General features: G+C 39.0%; 1 protein-coding gene across 2 annotated transcripts; it reads right to left on the bottom strand.

The window, feature by feature from the left end:
* Positions 1 to 46: 46 nt before the first annotated feature.
* Positions 47 to 22,976, bottom strand: LOC311269787 (transcriptional regulator ATRX-like). 2 transcript variants are annotated; one of them, XM_084374196.1, is made up of 36 exons: positions 22,787 to 22,976; positions 20,862 to 20,968; positions 20,710 to 20,765; positions 19,604 to 19,632; positions 19,201 to 19,322; positions 18,729 to 18,845; positions 18,135 to 18,244; positions 17,226 to 17,293; positions 16,800 to 17,119; positions 15,339 to 16,610; positions 14,735 to 14,795; positions 9,809 to 9,960; positions 9,451 to 9,624; positions 9,261 to 9,363; positions 8,296 to 8,371; positions 7,941 to 8,126; positions 7,624 to 7,768; positions 7,074 to 7,183; positions 6,730 to 6,873; positions 6,393 to 6,570; positions 6,167 to 6,304; positions 5,761 to 5,936; positions 5,549 to 5,666; positions 4,385 to 4,515; positions 4,228 to 4,298; positions 3,926 to 4,020; positions 3,685 to 3,841; positions 3,505 to 3,596; positions 3,302 to 3,407; positions 3,021 to 3,198; positions 2,098 to 2,289; positions 1,844 to 1,987; positions 1,631 to 1,702; positions 1,445 to 1,540; positions 705 to 833; positions 47 to 616 (listed from the first exon to the last, which is right to left on the bottom strand). In XM_084374196.1, exons 1-36 carry the CDS (start codon positions 22,792 to 22,794, stop codon positions 524 to 526), a joined length of 5,526 nt encoding a protein of 1,841 aa, XP_084230322.1. In that variant the 5' UTR covers positions 22,795 to 22,976; the 3' UTR covers positions 47 to 523. The 2 variants fall into 2 exon arrangements, with proteins under 2 accessions (XP_084230322.1, XP_084230321.1); XM_084374195.1 differs by having other exon boundaries at positions 15,339 to 17,119.
* Between the last annotated feature and the right edge of the window lie 93 nt (positions 22,977 to 23,069).

Genomic DNA, 23,069 nt, shown 5'->3' with positions numbered 1-23,069 from the left:
CTTGTTGATGGTTTACAAACACGGGGAGAAATATAAGATGAGCAGCTTGATGTTATTTTGTAGATTTATTACAACATTATAACAAATTGTTAACAAACGTATAAAATGTTAAGCATAGTGACACATTAAGGTTGAATCGTAAGGCATGGACAGCAAACATCCAGCATGTCTGGACTCACAGTATTTCTGGTTTGAAGCAGCTGAACAACAGTTTTTGCAAAGTCTTTGAAAAGGACATTCGTACAAATTAACTACAAACCCTATTGTAGGTTAAAGTGCTCAAAGTGTAACAAACAAAAAATGTCAGGACTTAAAATAATATTGCTCTAACGGAGTACCTAAGGAATGAGAAATATCTGACAAAAAAGCTGTCGTCATGTTGTTTTAATGCTCTGAGAGTAAAGGGCACTCTTCTTTTTCTACAGTGGTAAGACATACATTCAATTCACCGGTAAGCTGAAATAAGGTCCCTAGCATGAATCATCAAAATCATCACTCTCCTGCTAAAACGTGATTCTTTCCCTCAGGGCTGTCCAGGCTGGTTGACGGCGGTCACGGTCGTCTGCATCACTTGATTTCTCCGACTGTTCAGTATGGCCTGTATGCTCAGTGTGAGCTATGGAGGGATACGATTGAAACGTCAGAATGTCTGTTTGTACGTATATGTGCAGACACACACAAGAACACGTGTAAAAATTACTTACGGATCGCTGCTGCGCGAGACTCTCTCGATAAGAGGCCTGTCTGCGTTCCAGCTCCTTGTCGTCGACCCCTTTCCAATACTGAGCCTTGGTCTGGACTTCGGCCTCTGGCAGCTGAGGATACTGCTGCCGCTGCAACATAGATGAACGAATGTTCAACACATGCTCTCAACTGTGACGTAAGCTTGGTATTATGACCCATTTACGTCCTCTGTTATCTTCCAAGTAATGCTGCAGTGCATTTTATAAACTCCATAAATAAAATGTTGCTTAAATGAATAATCAAAATCCAAATATTTGCAGTTGGATTTAGTTATCGGGATATGAGACTATATTATCTTAGATTTTGGATAGTGTTAAATAGTGATATAGCATGGGAGTTGTCTTTTACTAGTTTTAAAGGCTGCATTACAGTAAAGTGATGTAATTTTCTGAGCTTACCAGACTTTGCTTGTTCTAATACTTGCCTCTATCCAGTTGGTCTTTATATCCACATTACTGATGATTATTGCTCAGAAATCTCATTGTGTTAATATTTTGTAAAAGAACCAATAGTCATCCCTATAATATTGTCACAATATCAATATGGAGGTATTTCATTTATGAAGTACTTCTGAGGAGATTTCAAAATTGAAATATATAAAGTATAATGTGACATAGCCTTATAAATATTGCAATATCATTTTAAGGCTATAAAGGCGATAATGAAAATCTCAAAGTCAATTATTTAACACATCACTCACCAATAGTGACTTGTACTGTTCGATGGTGTAGATTCTCATCCTCTGCAGTGACAGGAAGCCCACCGATACATTCGCTCTGGTCTTGTTAAGCAGTTCCTGCAGACATATTTTTATGCACTGAGTTGATACAAACATCACCAGCAGAAGTAGAAGAAAAACTTTCGGGGGAATATTGTTTATTCATACCAATAGCTGTTCGTTGGTCTTCATATCCAAGATGTTCTGGCTCAAGCTGACTGGAAGGCTGGCTGTGTTTGACTAAGGACAAAACACACATTTACATGCAGTAAGCACATAGAATTATAATGTAAAACACCTTGTATAAATTGAGGACATGCAGTTTCACTAGACGGTGCCCTGCTCGTGATAATTTATGCTCTGCAGTGTACAGCTCTTTACCTCGGCCTCGTACTCGGCCCAGGCAGCTTTGCGTTCCGCCTCACTGAGCTCCTCCTCTTGTTTATGGTCCAGCAGAGATTCATGCTCGTGGAAAGACACTATCTGGTCTTTACAGATTTCTAATAGCTCTGCCAGGACTTCATCCTGAGAAACAGACACAGAGAGTCATTCAGTTCTCTACATTCTTTGTGTAATATTTCATGTCAGACAGCTGTGTATTATATTTTTTCTGAGAATAAAGACTGTGGCGTCACCTTTGGCACAACAGAGGTGGTTCTCTTGCTTTTCTTAGAGTTTGGGTCGTCCAGCAGGTCTGGCTCAAATGTGTAAAGTTCAGTCAGTTCAAAAAGGGTGAAGTGCCTCTCAATCTGCTGCTGATCCACCACTCGATAGGACAACGACTGCTTGGTCACCTGGCGATCATAGATCTTTTCCTCCATGGTGCCCTGGACATGAAAACGACAAGAATAATAAACAGGAGTTCAGTGAAAATGCAGACGCTCCAGGAGATCAATGAAAACTTTATTTTATTGTTGTTGAAAAGGAGCCTTCAACAGTTATCAGACTTCAGTCCCTTTATATCTGTATATTCTTAATACTGACATTTAACATATTATACAGGACTTAAGGCAGTGGTTTCCAGTCTTTTTGGTGTGTGACCTTTAGGACTTAATTACTTTGGATGATTAATTGATTAGTTGACCGAAAGTGAATAATTGTTAGTTCAAGCCCTAATCAGCAGCAATATAATGACTGTCCCTCTAAACTTCTCAGATTGTTTCGGTAGAAAATTTGTCACCGACCACAAAAAACAAAACTATACAGAATATTTCAACGAATAAAGCAAATATCAGGGGGAAGTCAGATTGAAATGAACATAAATTTATGTGGCTGAACAAATGTCTTTGCTCCTATTGCATTATTCAAATTAATCACTTAACTGCTTACATGAGCTAAAGAAGCCCTAGATTTTGTCCCAAAAACCACAAGAAGCCGACATTAAGTTCCTTTAATTGGTAAAATTCCAATTACATATTAGTTTAAAAGTTAAAAGTTGCAAAAGTGATAACGTGTTCACACAATTAACAAAATATATAACAGTGCTCCAGTTGTTTTTATACATTTTAGTGTGGAACTGTTGCATTTTATATCTTATAACAAAGATCAGTGAGCTTACCTGAGCCAGGAAGCGGTACACAAAGACTTGTTTGAGCTGACCGAAGCGGTACACCCTGTATATGCTCTGTATGTCATATGAGGGATTCCATGAGGCATCAAAGATGACGACCCTGTTGGCAGCAACGAGGTTGATGCCAAGTGAACCAGCTCTCGTTGAGATGAGAAACAATCGGCCACTAACATAAAGATACATAAAGTACAATCAGATAATTCTGTCAACATCCTGCACTCATTTTATTCCTGTATAGTTGATATAGAAAGATTGAAGATCATTTGTACCGGACATTGGCAGCATCGTTGAATTGATCCGTCCATTTCTTTCTCAACTGGGCAGTGGTGGAACCATCAAGACGATAGTAATCAACGTTTTTAATCCAGCTGCCCGCTGCGAGATCAATGAAGAACAAAGATCAGAACTAAAGTACCACCAAAGAAGAAGTTTCTTAAATGCATTCATATTAGTTTTGCCTTAAACAGAATACCTTTGAATGATAATGACTCTCTGGCGTGGTGAGAAGCCGCAAGGAAAATCTCGATCAGGTTTAATGAGATCAAGGACTGACTGAACACGAGCCTAAAAATACACAAAAATGTCAGCACCTTGATATCGACTCACAGTGTTTCCGTGTGTAAAAGTACTTCAGATCAGATAGGAAACATACACTTTGTCCTGTAGGTCTTCAGCCATTCTGAGGATCTCAAACAACAGCACCATCTTCCCCGAGTGCTCCAGGATTTTGGCGTCTCCTTCAGACAGCAGATTCTTGAACCAGCCCTCATCTAGACTCTGAGACCTCGAGCTGATGGCTGCCTTCTCTCCTACACAGAACACAACACAGGACAAACTATATTAGTGTGCAAGATAAAGGGTTTGACTATTTGTGACACATGGAGCTTTAAAACCTTCTGCTGCTGGAGCTCCTCTGGACGCATCGACAGTAACCACTGCACTACTGTCACCGATGGTCCCTTCTCTTCTTTCATTCTCTCTCAGCCCACTACATCAGGGAAAACAAGTGTAAATAGCTTGAGAGAGTAGTCACATCCACCTGTTTTAACTAACTGAGCATGGCTTTCAAAGGCACAAATAAGGTCCCAGCATCTGTTTATTTTCATAGGCCACTTGACGTGCAGAAGCTTAGATGAGAAACAAATAAAGTGACAATACTTGGTCATGGCAGATTGTGATTATAAACAGGCCTTACGTCTCAGCCTCAGTGGTTTCAGGTCCCAGCAGAGCTGCTGCCTTAGCTTGAACCTTCTTTTTAAAATGTCCCTGTAATTAAAGTTCAGTTAAAAACACTTCACATTCTGTCAGACTGATAAGAAATCAACACATGTCCAGTGTGATTGTTTTTGGACCTTGTTCTCTCTGCTAATGTAGTTGAGCTGAAGGCACCAGGGATGGGTCCAAATACGGCTGAGCACCTGAAAGTCCTTGAACAGGTTTGCTCCGGTCCTCACCTTAGTTCTGTTAGTCTGAGAATCCACACCTGGAAAAACAAACATGTATGGACTTCAGATGGCTGAACATCTATATTAGCTCATTTGCCTATGATGATCATATCTCAGCCTTTGATGATTTAGTCTTAGGAGTTGAGTTGTTGAATTGTGAATAGATGCCACACATCTGCCCAGCTAAACCTGACTTAAATCTATAATTGAGACAATTATTGACCGTGTATGCAGGAGTCCATCCAATTTATCCATTTCCCTCAATTTCAAGGACTGAACACAGCACAGTTTGAAAGTTGGATCAAGAAAAATTACTGATACAACACAGAATTTTTTTTATGAAAATTTGCAGCCTTCACAGAAGCACACAGGCAACAATTAAAAAGGCTTGAATTAATTATACTTCTCAATTGTGCTGTTGTGTTATGATCGCACTATTAGCAACACAGTTATAAAAAAACAAAAGGCCGGGAATTATCATCAAGTCACCACTGAAAGTAGAGGCCAGCTCAACTTTGATCTGTCGCGCCTGCCACACATCATTTTCAGGCTTCATTCAAATGACTCGTAGCCTGTTGCTTTGTGACAGGTAGTGTGAATACATCATTACATTGAAGGCAAAAAATGCAGGAGACACACATGCAGAAAGCAAAACATAACCGATATACCCACAGTAAGTGAAAAGAAAAATATTAAAGCGAAAGGGAATTTCTATTCTTGCACTAAATATACAAATGCAAGCATTTTCCCAATTCACAAACTTTCAAGGATTTCAAGGACTTACGGGAGCCCCGATATTCTGTGATATGCATGACATGGGGAGAAGAAATTATTCATAAGTAGTAATTTAATACAATAATTTAACACAAAACACAGCTTAAGGCTAAACTAGAGCTCTGGATAAAATGTATATTTATCCATGAAAACAGTCATGGGGTAACAAATCCACCGTGTCCTGTGACAGCAGCATATAACGTGCTGAGGAAAATCACAGTTTAGATCTTTCCTTTAACATATATGCTTTTCTATAATTACATTTCTTACAGCAAAAATGTGAAGACAGATTCTTACCAGTGACCTGATCCAGGTAGTAGCGGTACAACTGATACTGAAGTGGGGATATCCTCACTGCCAACACATACTCATGTTTGGGAGGCAGAAACTGAGTCAACTCGGAGTAATCTCTTCTCTAAAGAACGACAAAGCAAGTTCGTAAGAGCAAGAATATAAAACCAAACTGAACATGCAAAGACAGCCTGAAACTGGCAGTATTTCATTGTTACCTGAACACATCGTGCCAACATGGCGTGAAGTACGTGTGCTCGCTTCTTCATGATCCGGACGTCTTTCGGCGTGGAGTCGGCACACTGGCCATTCTGTATGGGGTTGATGAAGCGGTTTCGAAACTCGCCCAGTGAGCCCAGAAGATTCATCTTGATGAAATTAACCATGCAGTGATCTGTGGGAACAAAATGTGCTGTATCAATATAAAGAGTTTGATTTCAAAATAAAATATCTGTAAACGGTGCGACAGAAACATTAGAAAAGATCAAATTTAAACTGTAGTGAAAGATAGAGGACAAAATGGGATGAATTCAACAATTAACGCATACATTCCTGTAGTCTTTAGATTATATTCTACATCGCTAATGGGAAAATATTCAATATGACGTTGCGGTGCAGACTTACACTCAATCAGGTTGTTTTGTAGCGGCGTGCCAGTCAGCACCACTCTTCTTCTGGTCTTGATGGTATACATAGCTTTGGAGATATTGGACGCTTCATTGCGCAGGATGTGCCCCTCGTCACAAACCACAAAGTCTGGACCTGAAAAAAAGCACAGGAGAAAACCGCTACTGATCAAAATTGTTTCAGACCTTTTAACAGCGGTCATGCCATTGTAAAGTTAGTGTACCTGGATCCACCAGCACGCTCTTCATCTCTTTCTTTAGCACCTCATCTGTGATTTTCTGGCCTAGTGACAGGTTGCGGTACATCTCATAGCCCATTATCATAACACCTCCGTCTCTCTGCCACCTCTGCAGAGCTCTGAGTCGCTCTGGAGGATTTTTCACTGTAGCCAGCTCTGTAACCTGCAACATAGAGTACTTGTGTGTTTGAACAAAAAACACATGCAGTATGTACATGTGTGTTTGGACACAATAAGACAAGAGTGAGACATAAAGCATCTGAAACATAATATTTTGTAACGTCTAGCTGCGATTTAAAAACATTTTAATTTCTTTGCATACTTTCACTTCATCCCGTTCCATGTTGTCCTGCCATTTCTTGAACTCGTTGACCCAGTTGAGGATAGTGTTCAGTGGACAAACGACCAGTGCTGTTCTGAACTTCAGGTTCTTTGACAGCAGCACCGTGTGGAGGAACGTTACCACCTGTAAAAAAAAAAAAAAGAAATACAGCTATGCATATTGCATATGAAAGCATACCAAATCTGATCATGGAAAATAAAGCTGGTTGATGCTAGGTGACATTCATCCAGCAGCCACAACAATCCTGTTAAAGAATTACTCATTTGTTTAGGATAAATCAAAGCAAACAAGAATACTGGAGGTGGATGTGTGTATGCCTTCACCTGCAGAGTTTTTCCCAGGCCCATGCAGTGGGCCAGTATACAGCCTGATCCAGGAGAAGAGTTGGCCTTCTTCACAGACTCACAACAACTGTCCCAGATAAACTGGACACCTGTTGGAGAATAAAGAGAGGCCGGTAACTAAGATTTGTACTCACACGAAAATGGGCCTACAATTTGAAAAAATGTAGCAAAGATGTGATGATTTATTGGTTATTGCAAAAAAAAAATGCTTTAACTATTTTTGAAGGCTTTTATTGACATTTTGACAGGCATGAAGAGTAACGTGTCATAACCTGAGCACACCAAGAGGGGTTTCATTTTGTCATCGAAACCAGGCAGATCAGTTCACATTTTTTGAATTTCCAACTGTTCTTGGGAATATTTGTGAATTCAGACTCATTTGAAGATGTTGAAAACTGTCACAAATGTATTACTGATGCAACCGGCAACTGTGTTGAGTGATGCTGTTATTGCCGTCGACACGCTGTGTTATGCATAATAGTAAAGCAATGTCTTCCTCAGTGTTAGTAAAAAGAGAGCACAAACTGACCGTCCACCTGGTGAGGCTTCAGTCTCGTCACCAGGTTCCTGTGCACCTGAACAAGAGGCTCCTTTGTCTCCTCGTCCTGATCCAGGACCAGCTTGGTGGTGATGGGACCCATCACTTGAGACAGTTCGTCCCGTAAGTCAATTACCTGGAAAACAATGACGGATACTCAGAATTTTGTCCTTTTGCTCCCGTGTCTCTCCACAATGAATAACAAAACTCTCATGTTTTGTGCTTATTATCATTTATCAACATGGGTATATCCGTTATTCTTCAAGAGTGAAGTTTAAGGCCAGTTTGAGCTGCTGTGTGTGCCGTACCTCTCTCATGTCCTCCATCTGGCTTTCCCTATCTGCCAACCGTTTACATCTCTCCTCCTCCTCTCTGAGGGCTTCCTGGGTCTCTGCACGGAGATTCACATCTTCGATGATTTTGCGGATCTTTTTGCGTCCTTTGGGGGTGCCTTTACTGTCGCTCGTCTCGCCATCACCATCCTCTTTATCACTCTGCTCAAACACAGAAAGATCCACAAGCAACATGACCATTAGACACCCAAGTCAGCCACCTTTTCTTCACCTGGAAGGTAAAATTAGGTCAAAAACAAGTTTAGGTTACCAGAGATGAGCAGACAAAGATAAGAATAATAAAGAACTTGGTTGTAACATCAGCTGCTACCTTGTCAATGCTGGAGTCGGACAACCAAATGCAGGGCACTTGTTTCTTTGGTGACCCCTTCACTTTAGTGGATGATCTAGAGTTGAAAAGAGGATAGAAGTTAAATATTCAGCGTTAAGGTGTGTGCTTTACAACCCAACCCGATTTTAACCTTTCTCTGGCGATCTCTATAAAAAGTGACATCAGCTAAAATTAAGATGAAAAGCTGATTTGATTGCATTACTGTATTGTACTGTACTGTACCCACTGTAATTTGAGTGAGGGGAAACAATACTAAATGTACAGTGTGTCGTATATTATTTGACCTTTTAAAGTGAGAATATGTAACGTTTGAAACAAGACATAAGCACGTTCATTCTCTTATGAACTAATCATTTATCTCATAAGAATTCAAACTCACCCTTACTCAGTTCAACACCATCAGTGCCTTTGCTGATACCACCTTACCTGCTCTGGTATGACCAGTAGCAAATGATAACTAATATTAGCCTACTTTATATAGATATTACCGCATCCTACTCGTGCTACTGTTATGCTAAATTTTAGCATTTGTCATCATTTAGTAATTGCTTACAAAGTGGCCACTGTTCAGCAAAAGTTACATAGGCTAGCTTTTAAAGGGTACAACACCAACTGCATGGTGTGTAGACAAATTTGATCCACTTATCCACTCAATGTGCAGTCCAGCTTGTGCAACCACTTCAGAAGGGCTGCGTGCTACGCTTCTATTTTTCCTGCTACGACAAGTCAAAATGGCTGCCATGTGAAGGTTCATTATTCTATTATGATACTGATGCGTTAACTTGTCACAGTATATTTCACAGTGTATCCAAAAAAGCCATGGTATATTGATTTAAAACAATTGAATTAATTGTATAGGTATAAATCTGATTTAAATGTAAAATTAGAACAAAGACATTGATATTCTTTCCACTTTTTGTCAATGGCAGCTGATATTAATGTACCTTTTGGGTCCATCTTCACCGAATTCATCCTCTGACTGACTCAGCTCCTCGCTCATCCCAACATCTTCTGGCTCTGACTCGATGCTGTCACTTTCACTATCAGCTTGACAGAAATCACAATCAGATGTTAGAACAAAGTGGGTACATTCTGTTTGGACAGGTCAGTTTCCAATCTTAGAGGTGTCCTTACAGCTCTGTTTTGTCTTTCTGGCTCCTCGCTTGCTCTCCTTTTCTTCTTCACCCTCTGCTTCGGCCTTGGCACTTGATGGTCCCTCATCTAGGGTTAGTTTGTGGCGGAGAAGATGGTGTCTGGCACCGGGCCCCTCAGATATGGTGTCAGATGATTCTGAAGTCAAGTCTTCCCCTGCAGCAGATATAACCTATCATTATCTCCACTTTTTTATTACCTCAAAAAAAGTTTGGTTGAAAATGACATTAAAATTCAGATACTGTTTAATATGACTAAAACTGTAAAAAAAAATACTTGTGCTTATAAGAGATGCACAAGAGAAAAGCTACAAATGTGCTACTTTAGATTAAAAACTTACCATTTTCATCTGTTCCCTTATCGTCTTTGCTTTGTTTGACCGCCTTCTCACCCTCCGACTCAGACTCATCCTCCTGCGTCTCATCTGAAGAGATATCATCACCCGAGGAGTAGCTGGCTTTGATTTGGGCCAATAGCATTTTCTTAGCGATTCTTTCAAAAGTAGAAAAGAAGGAAAAGGTACCTGAAGTTCATTTCATGATCAGTAACATTTTCTTCAGCTGGATATTGTTAAACTTAAAGGCATATTACAGTGTAATAGCAGTTTGACTTTGTATATTTCATTTTATTTCCAAAAATCATTACTAAAGTGTCGTCTAGGTGCCAACAGTCCTTGTGCAGTTGGTCTTAAAATGCATCAGAATTCACTTCTGGTCAGTCCACATTATATGCCAGTGTAAAGCTCTGCTAGTGAGGTCAAGGACGAATTAAAGTGCACTGCAACCACACGGGAAGACATGAAAGTAGAATAGTTGAAGAAAAAGTAAGAAAATTGAGACAGAGTCATTTTAAGAGTAAGAATTTATTACAACAAACAAGTAATCTTCACAGAAAAGAACAAAGACATATTCTCAGTTTATTCTCTTTTGGGGAATGGGCAGGAATACTTTCATCTTTTTTTCCTACAATGTCTTGTGCTGGCTCAAGTCTGACAACGATATTTGTCGGTTTTTGTAGTTTTTTTTAAAGGTAAAATAAAAATTACATCGATCTCTGGTTCATCCAGTCATGACAGGTCGCTGTTGATGAGCTACAGGTTTTTTGAATACAAACTAAGGGCTGACTGGGTGGCAACATACTCCTCTGGTACTACCAGCCGTTTAATATTGCCTTAGAAAAGGGGCAGAAAAACAAGTTGGACACAAACACAGCAAATTACTAACAACATCTGTACATAAGTATTCACTCAAGAAGAAACTTTATCTCATCCGTTTTTAAACCCTTTATACTCCAGTGGAGCATAAAGATTAGAAAATGAGGAAATTATGCACATAATCACGTTTAACATGTTTTAAAAACATAAAACGGTTATGGTTTTGATATATTGGGTCTTGAACACTCATGAGTCCGCACAATTAGTTTCCCTTCAACATTCACCAGTGTTCAACATGCATTTCCCAACACTGGTCTGTTATTACCCATGATAACTGAGAGTCAAACAGCTCACAGGGGACATGAGTCTGGCTCGAGTTCATCTACTCTCCGTTCAACTGCCCTTTCGAACCAAGCAACCTGCCGTGCACGCACAGGTCCGATCCTGATCTCAAAGTACGTTGTCAATGCCAGTCGCTGGTTGTAGGATAACTGCCAGTTTTATGGATTATGAGAGTTCATTGTAAAAGATGTAATATATTACAACACGACAGCAGCAGTAACAGACCGGAGCCTTTGATCTCATTTGACATGATTCAACTGGGAAAAAGGACAAAACAGTAAAAAAATTATAACACTGTATAATATAAACATACCGCCACACATGAATTTGGCATTATTGCCATTGGTAATCGCATGCTGTGTGGATTTTAAAGGTAAATAACAGTACTTTTCATGTTTTATGTCACTAACTACAAACAATGTAAAATTTACATTTCTGCTGACCATTTTTCTAAAGATAAAGTTGTGCTATGAATACAGCTGTAATTGTAAGTGCTGTATCGTGACTGAGAACCTTCATCAACACTACAGCTGTAAACAGACTTTAGGAAAAAAATAAAAACGACTTGAATCCGATCGGGGGCTACAATATCCCAGATTTAAGTCATTGTTGCCTAACACCGCATTCACTCCTGTGCTGTCAGAAAATCCGACCTGGAAAAAACATAAGAAACAAACATGGGTGTCATTAAAAAGGCACAATGTGACTTTGGTCGCTGCTTGCATGGTAACGGTTGTTGTTTCACAGCCCACTCTCAATTCTCAGATATATACAACCTTCTCATTAACGTTTAAAAGCACTGACCTGGAAGGCTTTTTAACACAAATTGTTTTTAATCGTTATGGCCATTCCTTACTTCGGGGAAAAAACGACAGCTCGTTCACGTGTCAAGCAGGGTTTAAGGCTCTGCGAGTGTAAATATGGTAAAGGCTACTGTATGCTTTAGAAAACGGTCAGCAGAAATGTATACTCTGTGTATAGAAAGTGGGGTAAAACATACAGAAACACTGTTATGGCTCTGATGAACATTGTTGATAGGTCTGTAAATTAATTTGATTAACCAGGACTTTGTCTCCAGAAAGAACAGTTTTCAATTCTCAGTGCATTCCTCGGTGTTTTGAGCATGGATGCATAACAAGAACTGGATCAGTGTTCCATGATGGTGCCCATTCTTTCCAATTAAAGCTGCTCACTGGGCACATAGCAAACACATACAACTAAGGCTTTCCCTGGGTGAGCTGGCTTGACATGAATGGCCAAAAAAAAGATATTAATGCAGCTTTGCATGACTGTTTTTGGCATGAATGGCCAAAATATATTCATGAAAAGAGTAACTACGGATTGCATGTGACTGTAGTTTTTTGTCATTGCTCTACAGCTGCATCTTTTGTAACAGTTTGTGTGGGGAAAAAGTTGTACGACATCCAATTTCGATAGCAAAATCTCTACACAAACCCTGTGCTGTTCCTTAGGGCTTGGCCTAAAACAATTTCATCCAACTCCATCGTGCTGCTGTGGTGTCAATATTCTTAGACAGATAAAAGTATGTCGTCATGATTTGAGTTAGACAACCATTTAAGAGAATTTTTGTGAAAGCAGCACTGTTGGAGAAACGAAATGACACCCACTCTGAACTCTCTTTTATACTATGCCAGTATTAAACTTTCTTGATAGGGACACAAAATCTGAAAAAGACATGTCGGCTCCAAACTACAACAGCACTTTGACCAGGTGTATCTGTATCTCAAATATGACATCACTAAAACATACAAGGGAGAGCTAAGGTTGGTCTTCTATCAAGATTGTGTCAAGTGAATAGTAGCAGTGGAATATCAATGTCATTTGTTAACATGAATGCTAAATGGATGCTCCACCCATCATAGCCTAAATACTTACAATGAGCCGAATGTCATCCCCTCATTGACATAATTTGGTTTATAACTTTTGCTTGAGATTCTTGACACAGTCAATGAAGCCAGTAATACACTGAATGAGTCAGAGGCTCTGACATAATTTAATACAAATGAGAACTCAAGACATCCTGTGAATCAATGTCAATGTGCCATAAAGCCTGCTCTGAACTACATCAGGTGGGATTGCAGGTCACTGGTCCGCAAAAAGGTTGCAAGATGTAGCTGGAAAAACATTACTGAACTTTTGTGAAAAGGCAGTACTTCTTTACATCAGAGCGAGTAGCCTGCATGTGAAAAAAGACACACTATATATGTATGACATCCAAATAAAATCTATTTCTCATCATGGTAGCCAAGTGCAAATACCAGAGCCTTGAGGTTGATGCCTTTAATATCGAATAAGGAATGTCAAATGACAAATACTTCCACAGCAATTGGCCGTTAACATTGGTGTCTACCATGATTTGCATATTACAAAACTTAACTCAAAAAAATAATTAAAAAAACAACAGAAATGTATCAATTGTTTATGGTGTTTTAGGGTGAGGGCTGTGGAGGTTTAATACCAGAAAACATTTCTAAAATGTTCAAATGTTTGTCAGTTGGACGGTGAGAGCAGCCCTATAACCAATCCTGAGATTTACAGATGTTCATGATACCATCATTGTTGTCTTTTTCAAAACAAAATAATAAACGACACTCTGAAACAATATATCAACATAGGCATCAAATATAAGCCCATTCATGGAAACACACCACTAAATCAAGCTCAGGTCATGTGTGGAAGAAGAATTACTAAATATACTTGGCGGCCGGAATGAACAAGGGCTGTAACAGGAAGGAAATGCAACTTTTGTGCCTAAAAGAACTGAAAAGCTTAATTACATAAAGCTAAAATGCATTTACAGAGCCAGGTACAAATATTTTAACAATCCTTTTGCTATATCATAGTTGGGGACATTGCCACACCATAACTGTAAACTTGAAGGTTAATTTAAGAGCAGAATATCAAAAAGATGGTTTTCAAGGTGAAGCATAAAAGTTTTATAAATGCTTACAACTCTGTCAGCTTTGCCTACCGTAAGCGACCACGAAACAATTTGCTCGCAATTAGTAATGATTTAAGGAGAAAATGAAGAAAAATCAAATCCCTCACAATTTTATTTTGTTTTTGAAATGTAATTGTGTGTGGATAGTCTGGCAGGCATGTTTAAAACTTTATACTTCACCGTAATTAACAATATGCAATTTACTTAAGATAACAATGCTGCCCAATGGGGCCCAACAGTTCGTTGAACAAGAGCAAACTGACGTTCGAAATTTCCTAAATATGTTAAAATATTATCATGAAAACAAACCTGTAGTGCATTAACAGGTTGAGCTGTAAGGCTAAGTAAGTTTCATTGGTCAAGCCACTTCAACGTGTCAACTGAAACGTTTTCCCTTTTGTACCAGCTTAGTATGCCAGGGAAAGAACACAAGTATGGCGTACGAAATAAGACTTATAATAAAAATCTTCATTAAAATGTATCTCTAGCATTTACATATATACTGGATTGAACACTAAATAAAACATAGACAAGCAGAGTATGTTGCTCATCACTCACAAGCCTGATCTAAGCCAGGTTCAGTCTCATTGCATCATAAAGTTGGCTTCACAGTGTACCTCTAGAAAGTGTATTTAATTGCTGGGGCTCTACTGCAGCTACGTTTTGGTCTTGTTTGAATAGGCTGGACCTGAGTCTTAATGACAGGTGTGTTATGAGATTTGGCACGGTAGTCGGGGTTCGAAGGTGCAGCCTTTCTTCCACACTTAGGGTGTTTTACAAACTTTACATCCGGGCTTTTGGAACCATACCTATTTTCAGGATCGTCATCATCTTCTGCTGCCCACGAGGGCCCAGACTGCTCCTCATCTCCTACAAAAACAATGAAATTGGAAAAATAAAATGTTTAATTAAGCACGTCATGTTTTTTAGCTGAGAAATAACATCCAACAGACAAACCTGTAAGCTGCATTTAACTTAAATGCTAAAAGAAACTACCACATTTTATTATCTTATAAGAATAGACGAGACAGCTTGGTCACAGAATTGCTTCTACACAACTCATCAGTCTTGCCATCTCGTACTTGATGTACTTTGCTGTCTCAATAAATCTTGCTAACATGAATCTTGACACCCTTTGTAGCATCAGCGCACTTGTTTCTTAATTGTTCAAATGGGAATAAGATTCACACACCCTCTTCACAGCACATATTTTAACACGGCAGTATAGGTGCAACTAAAACATTAATTGTGGCCCCCTGACAGCAATTATTGTAATCGATTGTTGCAAGTAAATAATATTACTAGTGGTATCAGTATCAGCATGTAACCAAACTCTGGGATCTGAATCAATTTGGAACTAAAAAAAGTGCATCAGTGTATCTCTAATATAATATTTTTTAATACAAGACTCACCTGATGATTGGTGAAATGCTGCTGCTCCCATTAAGGCCACATCTTCAGTGATTGGCTTCATCTTCTGATCACTTCCCTCACTCCCAGAGTCATCCTCATTAGTATCTTCACTTGACGAAGATGACGACTCTGTTACTTCCTGACAAGATTTAGTCTTAGACTTCCCAGCCTGCATCCTACCCTGCTTTCTAGCCACACCTTCGTCCTCTCTTTTGACGAGGTGAGGCTTCCCCATTGACCTCAGTGTATTCAAGTGTTGTATTTTCTTCTGTGAGTCCTGATCTTCACTAGAGGAATCTGTCCCTCTTTCCCTTCTAGACTTAACTCTTCTGTTGCTTGAGTCGGACTCAGGGGAACGTTCCAGCATCTTGCGCTTGCGGCGCATCTTCTCCGGTGAGATCGGGGTGTTCTTCGTCAGCCAAAAGAGACACTTTTTGGCCACCTTAGTTGTCGCTTTTCCCCCATCCTCATCACTCTGGGGCTCATCAGAGCTTTGTGATATAGCTGCTCGCTCAAGCAGAGCTGCAGGGACTTCATCAGAGTCAGAGTCGTCCCTGGCTCTGCTCAGACTTTGTTCTTCAGGGTTTTTGGCTGGTACTGTGCTCGAACTTTCCTCAGGATCAGAGTCACTGTCACTGTCTGCTGCTGAAACAGACGGTTTGCCCTTGACATCACTTTGTCGACGCAAAGGTGTTGTCTTCACACGAGGAGAACGCCTATTGCCTTGCTCTTCTTCTATGTGTAGAGATGCGCTAGAGTTGTCGTTGCTCATCTTGCTGTCAGCTTTAGCGCCACCTGTCTCTTCATCTTCTGATGAATCCTTTCCCTCTGACTTATCCATCATGTGGGTGTCGCCCTCCATCTTTGGTTTACCAGAGGACGGCTCCTGTTCCATAGCAACAGGTGTAAGTTTTACAACTAGTTTTTTAGTGATGTTGACCCCACTTTCCGAAGGATTCAGGCCAATCTTCTGTGCCCTCTGTCTGGCTTCCTCTGAGTCTGAATCCATGTCTTCCCCAGGGCAGACATGTGCACTTCTCCTATCTGCTAAGCCCTTGGAGTCAGAATCATCATCCATCAGATGTTCCTCTGCCAATTTCTGCAAACCACTCAAGTATCTTGCATCAGAGATATCCAGCTCTGTGACTCCTTCTGGCACCGGTTGTGTAACAAAGTCATCACAAAGGAACTTTTCCCAATAGCTCAAGATATCCAAGTCACTGAACTCTTCCTTAAGGCTTTCCTCGAGTGCTACAAGTGATTTTCGCAAACCTTTGATTACAGACAAAAAAGAGGTCAGATACAGGTGGCGAACACCAGGTGTTTGTTTCTTCGCTGTCACAAAATGAATGAAATTGACAAATGTTCGGTTTAAGATGTTTGTTGAGTCCACTAAATGTTTGGCCTTTTTGGTGATATCCTTGGAAACCTGCAGTGTGCTATAGTTGAACACCACATTACCATCCATACCAGTGTGATCCCATTTATCCAAAGGAACGTTTTGTTGTAAGTGTGGCAACATGTGGTAAAGTTCAGACTTCATTGGGCCAACTCGGTTCCTCCTGCGATGCTGATGCCACAGATTCTCGATGTTCTCAAGGACACTGTCACAGGCGACCACCAGGTCAAACAGGGGCTCCGGACTACACACATAGCAGTACCATTTGCTCTCCAAGATGCCAGACAGCTCTTTCCTTCCCAAATTTCTGAGAATACACTTCTTGCAGAAGGCATTGCTACAGTAATCACAACATATCAAGTTGCCTCCTTCAGCACACCACCTGCATGAGGACAAAATAATAGATACAGTTGATAAAAGCTTAGTATGAAGTCAGTTAAGGAAAAATATTATATTTCCATTAAAATTTTAAATCCATAAAATCCCACCTGCATTGTTCATCCATTCCATCTCCATCCTTACTGATGTCATCACTTTGGTAATACTTGTAGCAAGACTAACAAAAACAAAACACGTCGTAGAAGAGTTACAGAAGACATTTTTTAAACACTGTAATTGTACTCCGAATTCACAAAGACATTTTTAAAATGTTAATTGTTGTTATATGCTTGTTAGCAATGGTGATAAATATGATACATTTCCAATGGCTCTTTTAAATTCTTACCATCAATTACAGACAATTTAATTTCTTTGAAAAAATGTTTTTAATATCAAACAATTAAGTATCAATCATTCGAATATGAAACGACAATGAGTTGCTTATGTGCACACTGGTTTTTGTTTAATATTTGGCTATTACATATAATGATACACTTAAAACTGATAAAACTGCTTAACCTGCTTTAGAAAATGCACACTGTGGGATCATGATAATTTCAAACTAATTTAGACTTGTTGATCTTTTTCTTAAATGGCTTTCATTTACATCTTCTATATGCAACGTAATTAGTTGTTTGATATTATTGTTATTTTCCAGGTTATGTCAGTCAACATGAAGGACACCCACCAAAGGCAAACAGGACTAGAGACACTACTGACTTCATTAAGATTTCAAATTATGTGAGTGGGTAACAACATTTTAAGATGTCAATTTAATCATAATCACCATTTCATGTATATATTTTCACAAACAATCATGTGCAGTTTTACATCTTGATTAGAAGAAATATTATATATATATTATATTGATATGATATATATATGATATATTTTCCAGGGTTTCTGACTTCTGAAGAAATGTGCATGTTGATAAAAACTGACCTTAAGGTCACAGAAAATAGTTAAATGAATCCAAATAACCCTCTGAATGATTGTTTCTAATAAATAAGAGGACTCACCTTGCAAATGAGTACTTTCAGAGCTGGATGTCGAAAGAGGGAATCTCTCTGGAAGTGGTTAACTTGTCGGCCACATGCGGTGCAACTGACAATTTCCATGTGTTCACCTCCTAAGAAAGCACACCACTGTCATTAGCGACATAATCTTTATGACTGTGGTTTGATGAAGGGCCTCAGAAGGTGTGAGACTCTGTTCCATCTCTACTCAGTCCATCACATTCTCCAGATAAGATGTACATGAACAAAACCCCTGGTTAGGATATGAAAACTTGTTGGGAGTAGTAAGCAATTGGAGCAGCTATTTTTTTTTTCTCCAAAATCAAGTATCAGTGATTTTTCTTACATGATACTGATCAAGCTGCATTTGGACACAAAATTATGTGAATTTTCAGCTCTTTTTGACAACTGGAGGGTTTTTTGCATTTTCTGTGTTTTTCTGTGGATGAGTACCCCCAACAAGTTCCTTCTCTCTGTTTCATGGGCTGTAAATTGATCGATGTGACCACCATTTTGTTCTATTATACTGAAGAAATGGTTGCCCGAATAATCATGTGATGTACAATTTTATGACAATATCCACCAGTAGTGACTGACCTCCACGTTTTCTTGAAAACTCTTTCCGTAGCACGCCTGATTTCCGGCTGCGAAACTCTGGACCCCTGAAGTCATCTCTTCCATTATCAACAGGTTCAGGCCTCACCATTACAGTGCCTGTTTAAATAAAACATACCAATCATTATTAAAAAATGTAACTATGAGCTAAAGCTGAAAGACAGACTACACAACGATGGTAAAGGTCAAAATACCAAACTCCTAACGATGGATTTGTGTCAACCCAAAAATATTTGCAGTCATGCAGTCAGCAAAACTAAAAACATATGCAGGCACTTAAGAACTCGGCAAAGAAAACCACCAACCCTCAAAATTTCCACAGAAACACAAATTCTTCTCTGATTTTTTTCTAAAATTATTCTCTAAAATTGTACTGAAAGGCCATGGACACAAATCATAAATTGACATTATTTGCACCTAAATTTAGGTAAAAAGTAAATAAAGGAAGACATACCTTTTGGCAATCTATTCATATCAAGGTGGCCATTTACGTTGATCGGTAAATCCAAGTCCTCACTTGCATTTGAGTCCCCAGATTCATCCAGTCCAGAGTGCTTTATGACTACAGAAGGTTTTCTGTAACATCAGTGAATAAGAAAAAATATATAAGTCCCAGAGCTTGGCAACATTTCCCACAGGTTGGTCTACTTGGAAATTGAAAAAGGAGGCAGGGGGTTATTGAAGCTTTTAAAAGTATCAATAAAGTATAAGCATATTACACTACAAAATCATCATTATCCATTATCAAGAATACTGTTTCCAACTTTCACTTGATTTAATTCAACATTAATTCTCGACTGTTTCAAACCATGGTGCTTAATCTATGATTGTGGAGTCTAAATGAAATGCCAACTCACCTCCTTGAGTATCTGGTATCCAGTCCTGCCTACAAAGCAAGACAGTGTATTAGTTTAGCTGTCATTGATAGTAATCAGTGTCACTTCTGGTGTTGAACCATCACAATGTCCAAAAGGGGGATGCTCACTCAGAAACTAGTACTTTTTTCACAAGACTTGCAGTCTCCTAGAATGAAACTGTTTGCTTAAACAAAGTGTAACTGGATACAATAATATTATCTTGCTAGAAACACTGAATGCATAGGAAGTATAGATGTGGAGTTAGACTACTGATCACAGAGTAGAAATTAATCATTGAGTAAATGACCATAGAAGATGGACAAGACTGTCAGTCTTAACAGTGACAGGGAGATCTTGAAGCAAACATCTAGTTTGTTTTTTAAGCCATGGACTGAATTTTAAAGACCATGTTGGATAATATTCCTATCAACTAAAAACATAAAGATAAGGTTAAAGTGGGAACATAATTAGACGAAGTGGCAGTGCACTTCTGGCATATTATTGGCCAGAGATGCACATGCAAAATGGAAATGAGGTGAAATAAAAATCTAACCAGCGGTCATGATCATATCATTCATCACAGCTACAGGTCAACCTCTAACTGCATTAACTTTTTAATGACTGCTATATACAATGCCATTATAACCAACGTGTGTGATGTGTGTGAGACACAGACATTTCTGTGGTTCTTTTTCATCAGCCTGGTACTGACTGCATGAGATTTAATCAATGTAGACCACAGTGGATATTGCATGCATAACTGCACTTTGACAATGGATGTCACTCCAATCAGATACTGCAGATGAAAAACCTATCTGCTGTTGTTAGATGCCTATACAGAGCACTAACCAGCACAAATAGAAAGCCCTCATATATGCAAGCTATTTATTATTTGTTATTTGGCTCTGACCAAATACAAAATGTGACAGTAATGAAAAGGAGCAAATCTTAAACCCCATTTAGTGTGACAAAGTTGTAAATTTCTGAATGTGACCAGATTTTGAGTTAGTTCCAATAAAATTGATACAAACACCTTTGGTGTCACTAGTGTACAAAACTAAGGGATATATAAGGGATAGGACAAAACACCAAGAATGTTCAGTTACCTCTGTTGTAGCATGACCGGTTGAGTTTCCCACAGAACAGCGACTGTTTGTCAAACCTGTGGACAGAAGATTGGTTCGAAATGTTTCTTAAGCATGTAAACATGATGAGAATTTTTCCATCACTCATGATTAAATTAATCAAAAAGCCGTACCATCAGCATCCTCTGAGGGTGGTGTGCCATTGCTGTCCTCAACAGTGGAATGAGCCAAGTACTCGTGCAGTTTGTTGACCAATACATTCAGCTTGCTGCTAGTGGTGCTACAATCAAGCAAAAAAAGAGAACGTGGTTAAGATCAGTTTGATAGTTTTTAATGGCTAGTTAATCAACTTGTTCGTTAAAAGCCTGACAAATATAGTTTGTTCTTGTATTGATAAAGTATTGATTAGTAAACATCAATTTAAATTCCATTCAGCATCTTCATCTCATTTTAAATTGTCTAATCCAGTAGTAAACACGCATTTACCTTTGAATATGGAAAGAGAATATTATTTTTGACAAAATATTTTGTTTTAGCTTTCCAGAAAGATTGATGAATGAAATCTGACAAGACTTTCCCATGTCAAAGGCTCCTTCAAATTCAGCTGAGCAATGCAGCTTCCGACCTAATTCTGAGGAGACAGCCTAAACCCTAAAGCTCTCAGTATCCCAGTTTATCATACATCAAGCAGCAGCTGAATGGAGTAATCACGCGATGTTGTCAGCTCAGAAAGTCAAGAAAATGTGAAAATGTTCCTAACCATATACTTACTGTATGTTTAAGTGGTTATCAGTCATCACAATAACATATCATTAGACCAATAACACACTAACACAGGCGAGAAATAAATAAGCCAGAAATTAACTTTTTTCTGTTAATCAAAGGATGTTGCATAAAATTGGAAATTGGAAACTGGAAAAAATCACAGCTTATCATGTGAACTTTTAGTTGTGGTATTTCATTGACTTTTGGGGGCAACTAAATGACTTAGAAACTGAGAAATCCATCACACTACTGCACATTATATCTCAGTTGGGCAGCAGCTCAATGGTTGTCAAAGGCCTCAAAAGCCCCACCAACACGGGCTGCATGCTTCAGAGGATCCAGCCTCTGATGTGAAGAACAGCCACTGAATATACTAACTGGAGTAAAGGATTTTAACATAGCTAAAGAAGTTGTTGATGCATAAACTCTTCAATGTCACATGTTGTGGATCTCTTGAATTCAGCAAAGAATATGATGGGGTGTTTCATCTTTACATCGATCCTCCTAGTTACTTTGGCTGAGAATGTAGCAGGTTTTAAGAGTTCATTTGTTTGTTTTATTCAAGCCCTGCAGCTATTACTGGAGCATGGTGGGATGGTTTGGTTCCTTTATAAATATAGCAACTAATATGTATTGGACTGCAATAGATCCTACCTCCATTAAGATTATAATGCTCAGTTATGGTTTTGGCTGTGTTAGAGAGAGGTGTTGCTTCATCTTTATTGCCAGTCAAGAGATGGTGTGTGCTGTTGATCTGTTGTGAGTTTTATTCAAGTGTTTGTACTTTGTAGAGTGTCCTGCTCAATATAAAGGGGGTGGACAGATAATTACAAACATCTCTTTAAAATGACGCAGTTTAAATTCAACAGCACCACAAACTGCATCTTAAAAATGACAAAAAAGTTGGACCTTCGCGTTAATAGGTTACGACTTACTGCAAGACAGTTGCATTAGACTGAACTCATGTTAGCTAGATGTAACATACAGAGAGTGTATTTGAGTTATATCAGGTTATGTTCAGCTAACAGTAAGTACCTTAAATCATCTTTAGTGTAACTGTTAGCAACAGCTACGAAAAATAGCTAATATTAACTACCGTTACCTCTAAAACGTCAAGAAAACAGCTTTATCGAAGTCACACGACCTTACGTGTTGTGCAGGGCCCTGTTAACGATATAAAATCTGAGTTAGTAGCTAACTAAACTATAATGTTTGTTATCTATGGTGACATTATCACTGTAGTTAGCTGTTAGCTCACAGAGCTAGCTGGTTGCTAAGCTAACTCGTCGTTATAGCGTTATTAGACAACCGCGTTTCAGTCCGTAGTTTTTACCTCAACATTGCTGCAGATATATCCCGAGGCAGGGGAACAACCGAAGTCGTTCAGGTCCTTATATTTTCATGGTAGCGGTATATTCTGGTGAAAATATGGCGCTCAATCTGCTGTGAGCATCCTTTCACCAGCCATGGGCAGAGAAGCAATAAACGTTAAGCAGTGAATGGTCCCTTCAGCTTGTTTTAGTGTTTTTAACGCACTTGACCTACAATTTGACATGTCGCTCATTAGCGCCACCTGCTGCACCGGAGTGTGCATCAGATTATTTTTGTTGCCTGTT

The sequence above is a fragment of the Pagrus pagrus genome (assembly GCF_965226575.1).
Source record: "Pagrus pagrus genome assembly, chromosome: 14".
NCBI lineage: Eukaryota > Metazoa > Chordata > Actinopteri > Spariformes > Sparidae > Pagrus > Pagrus pagrus.
The sequence above is the reverse complement of the archived record's forward strand: the minus strand, read 5'-3'. Positions and strand labels throughout refer to the sequence as shown.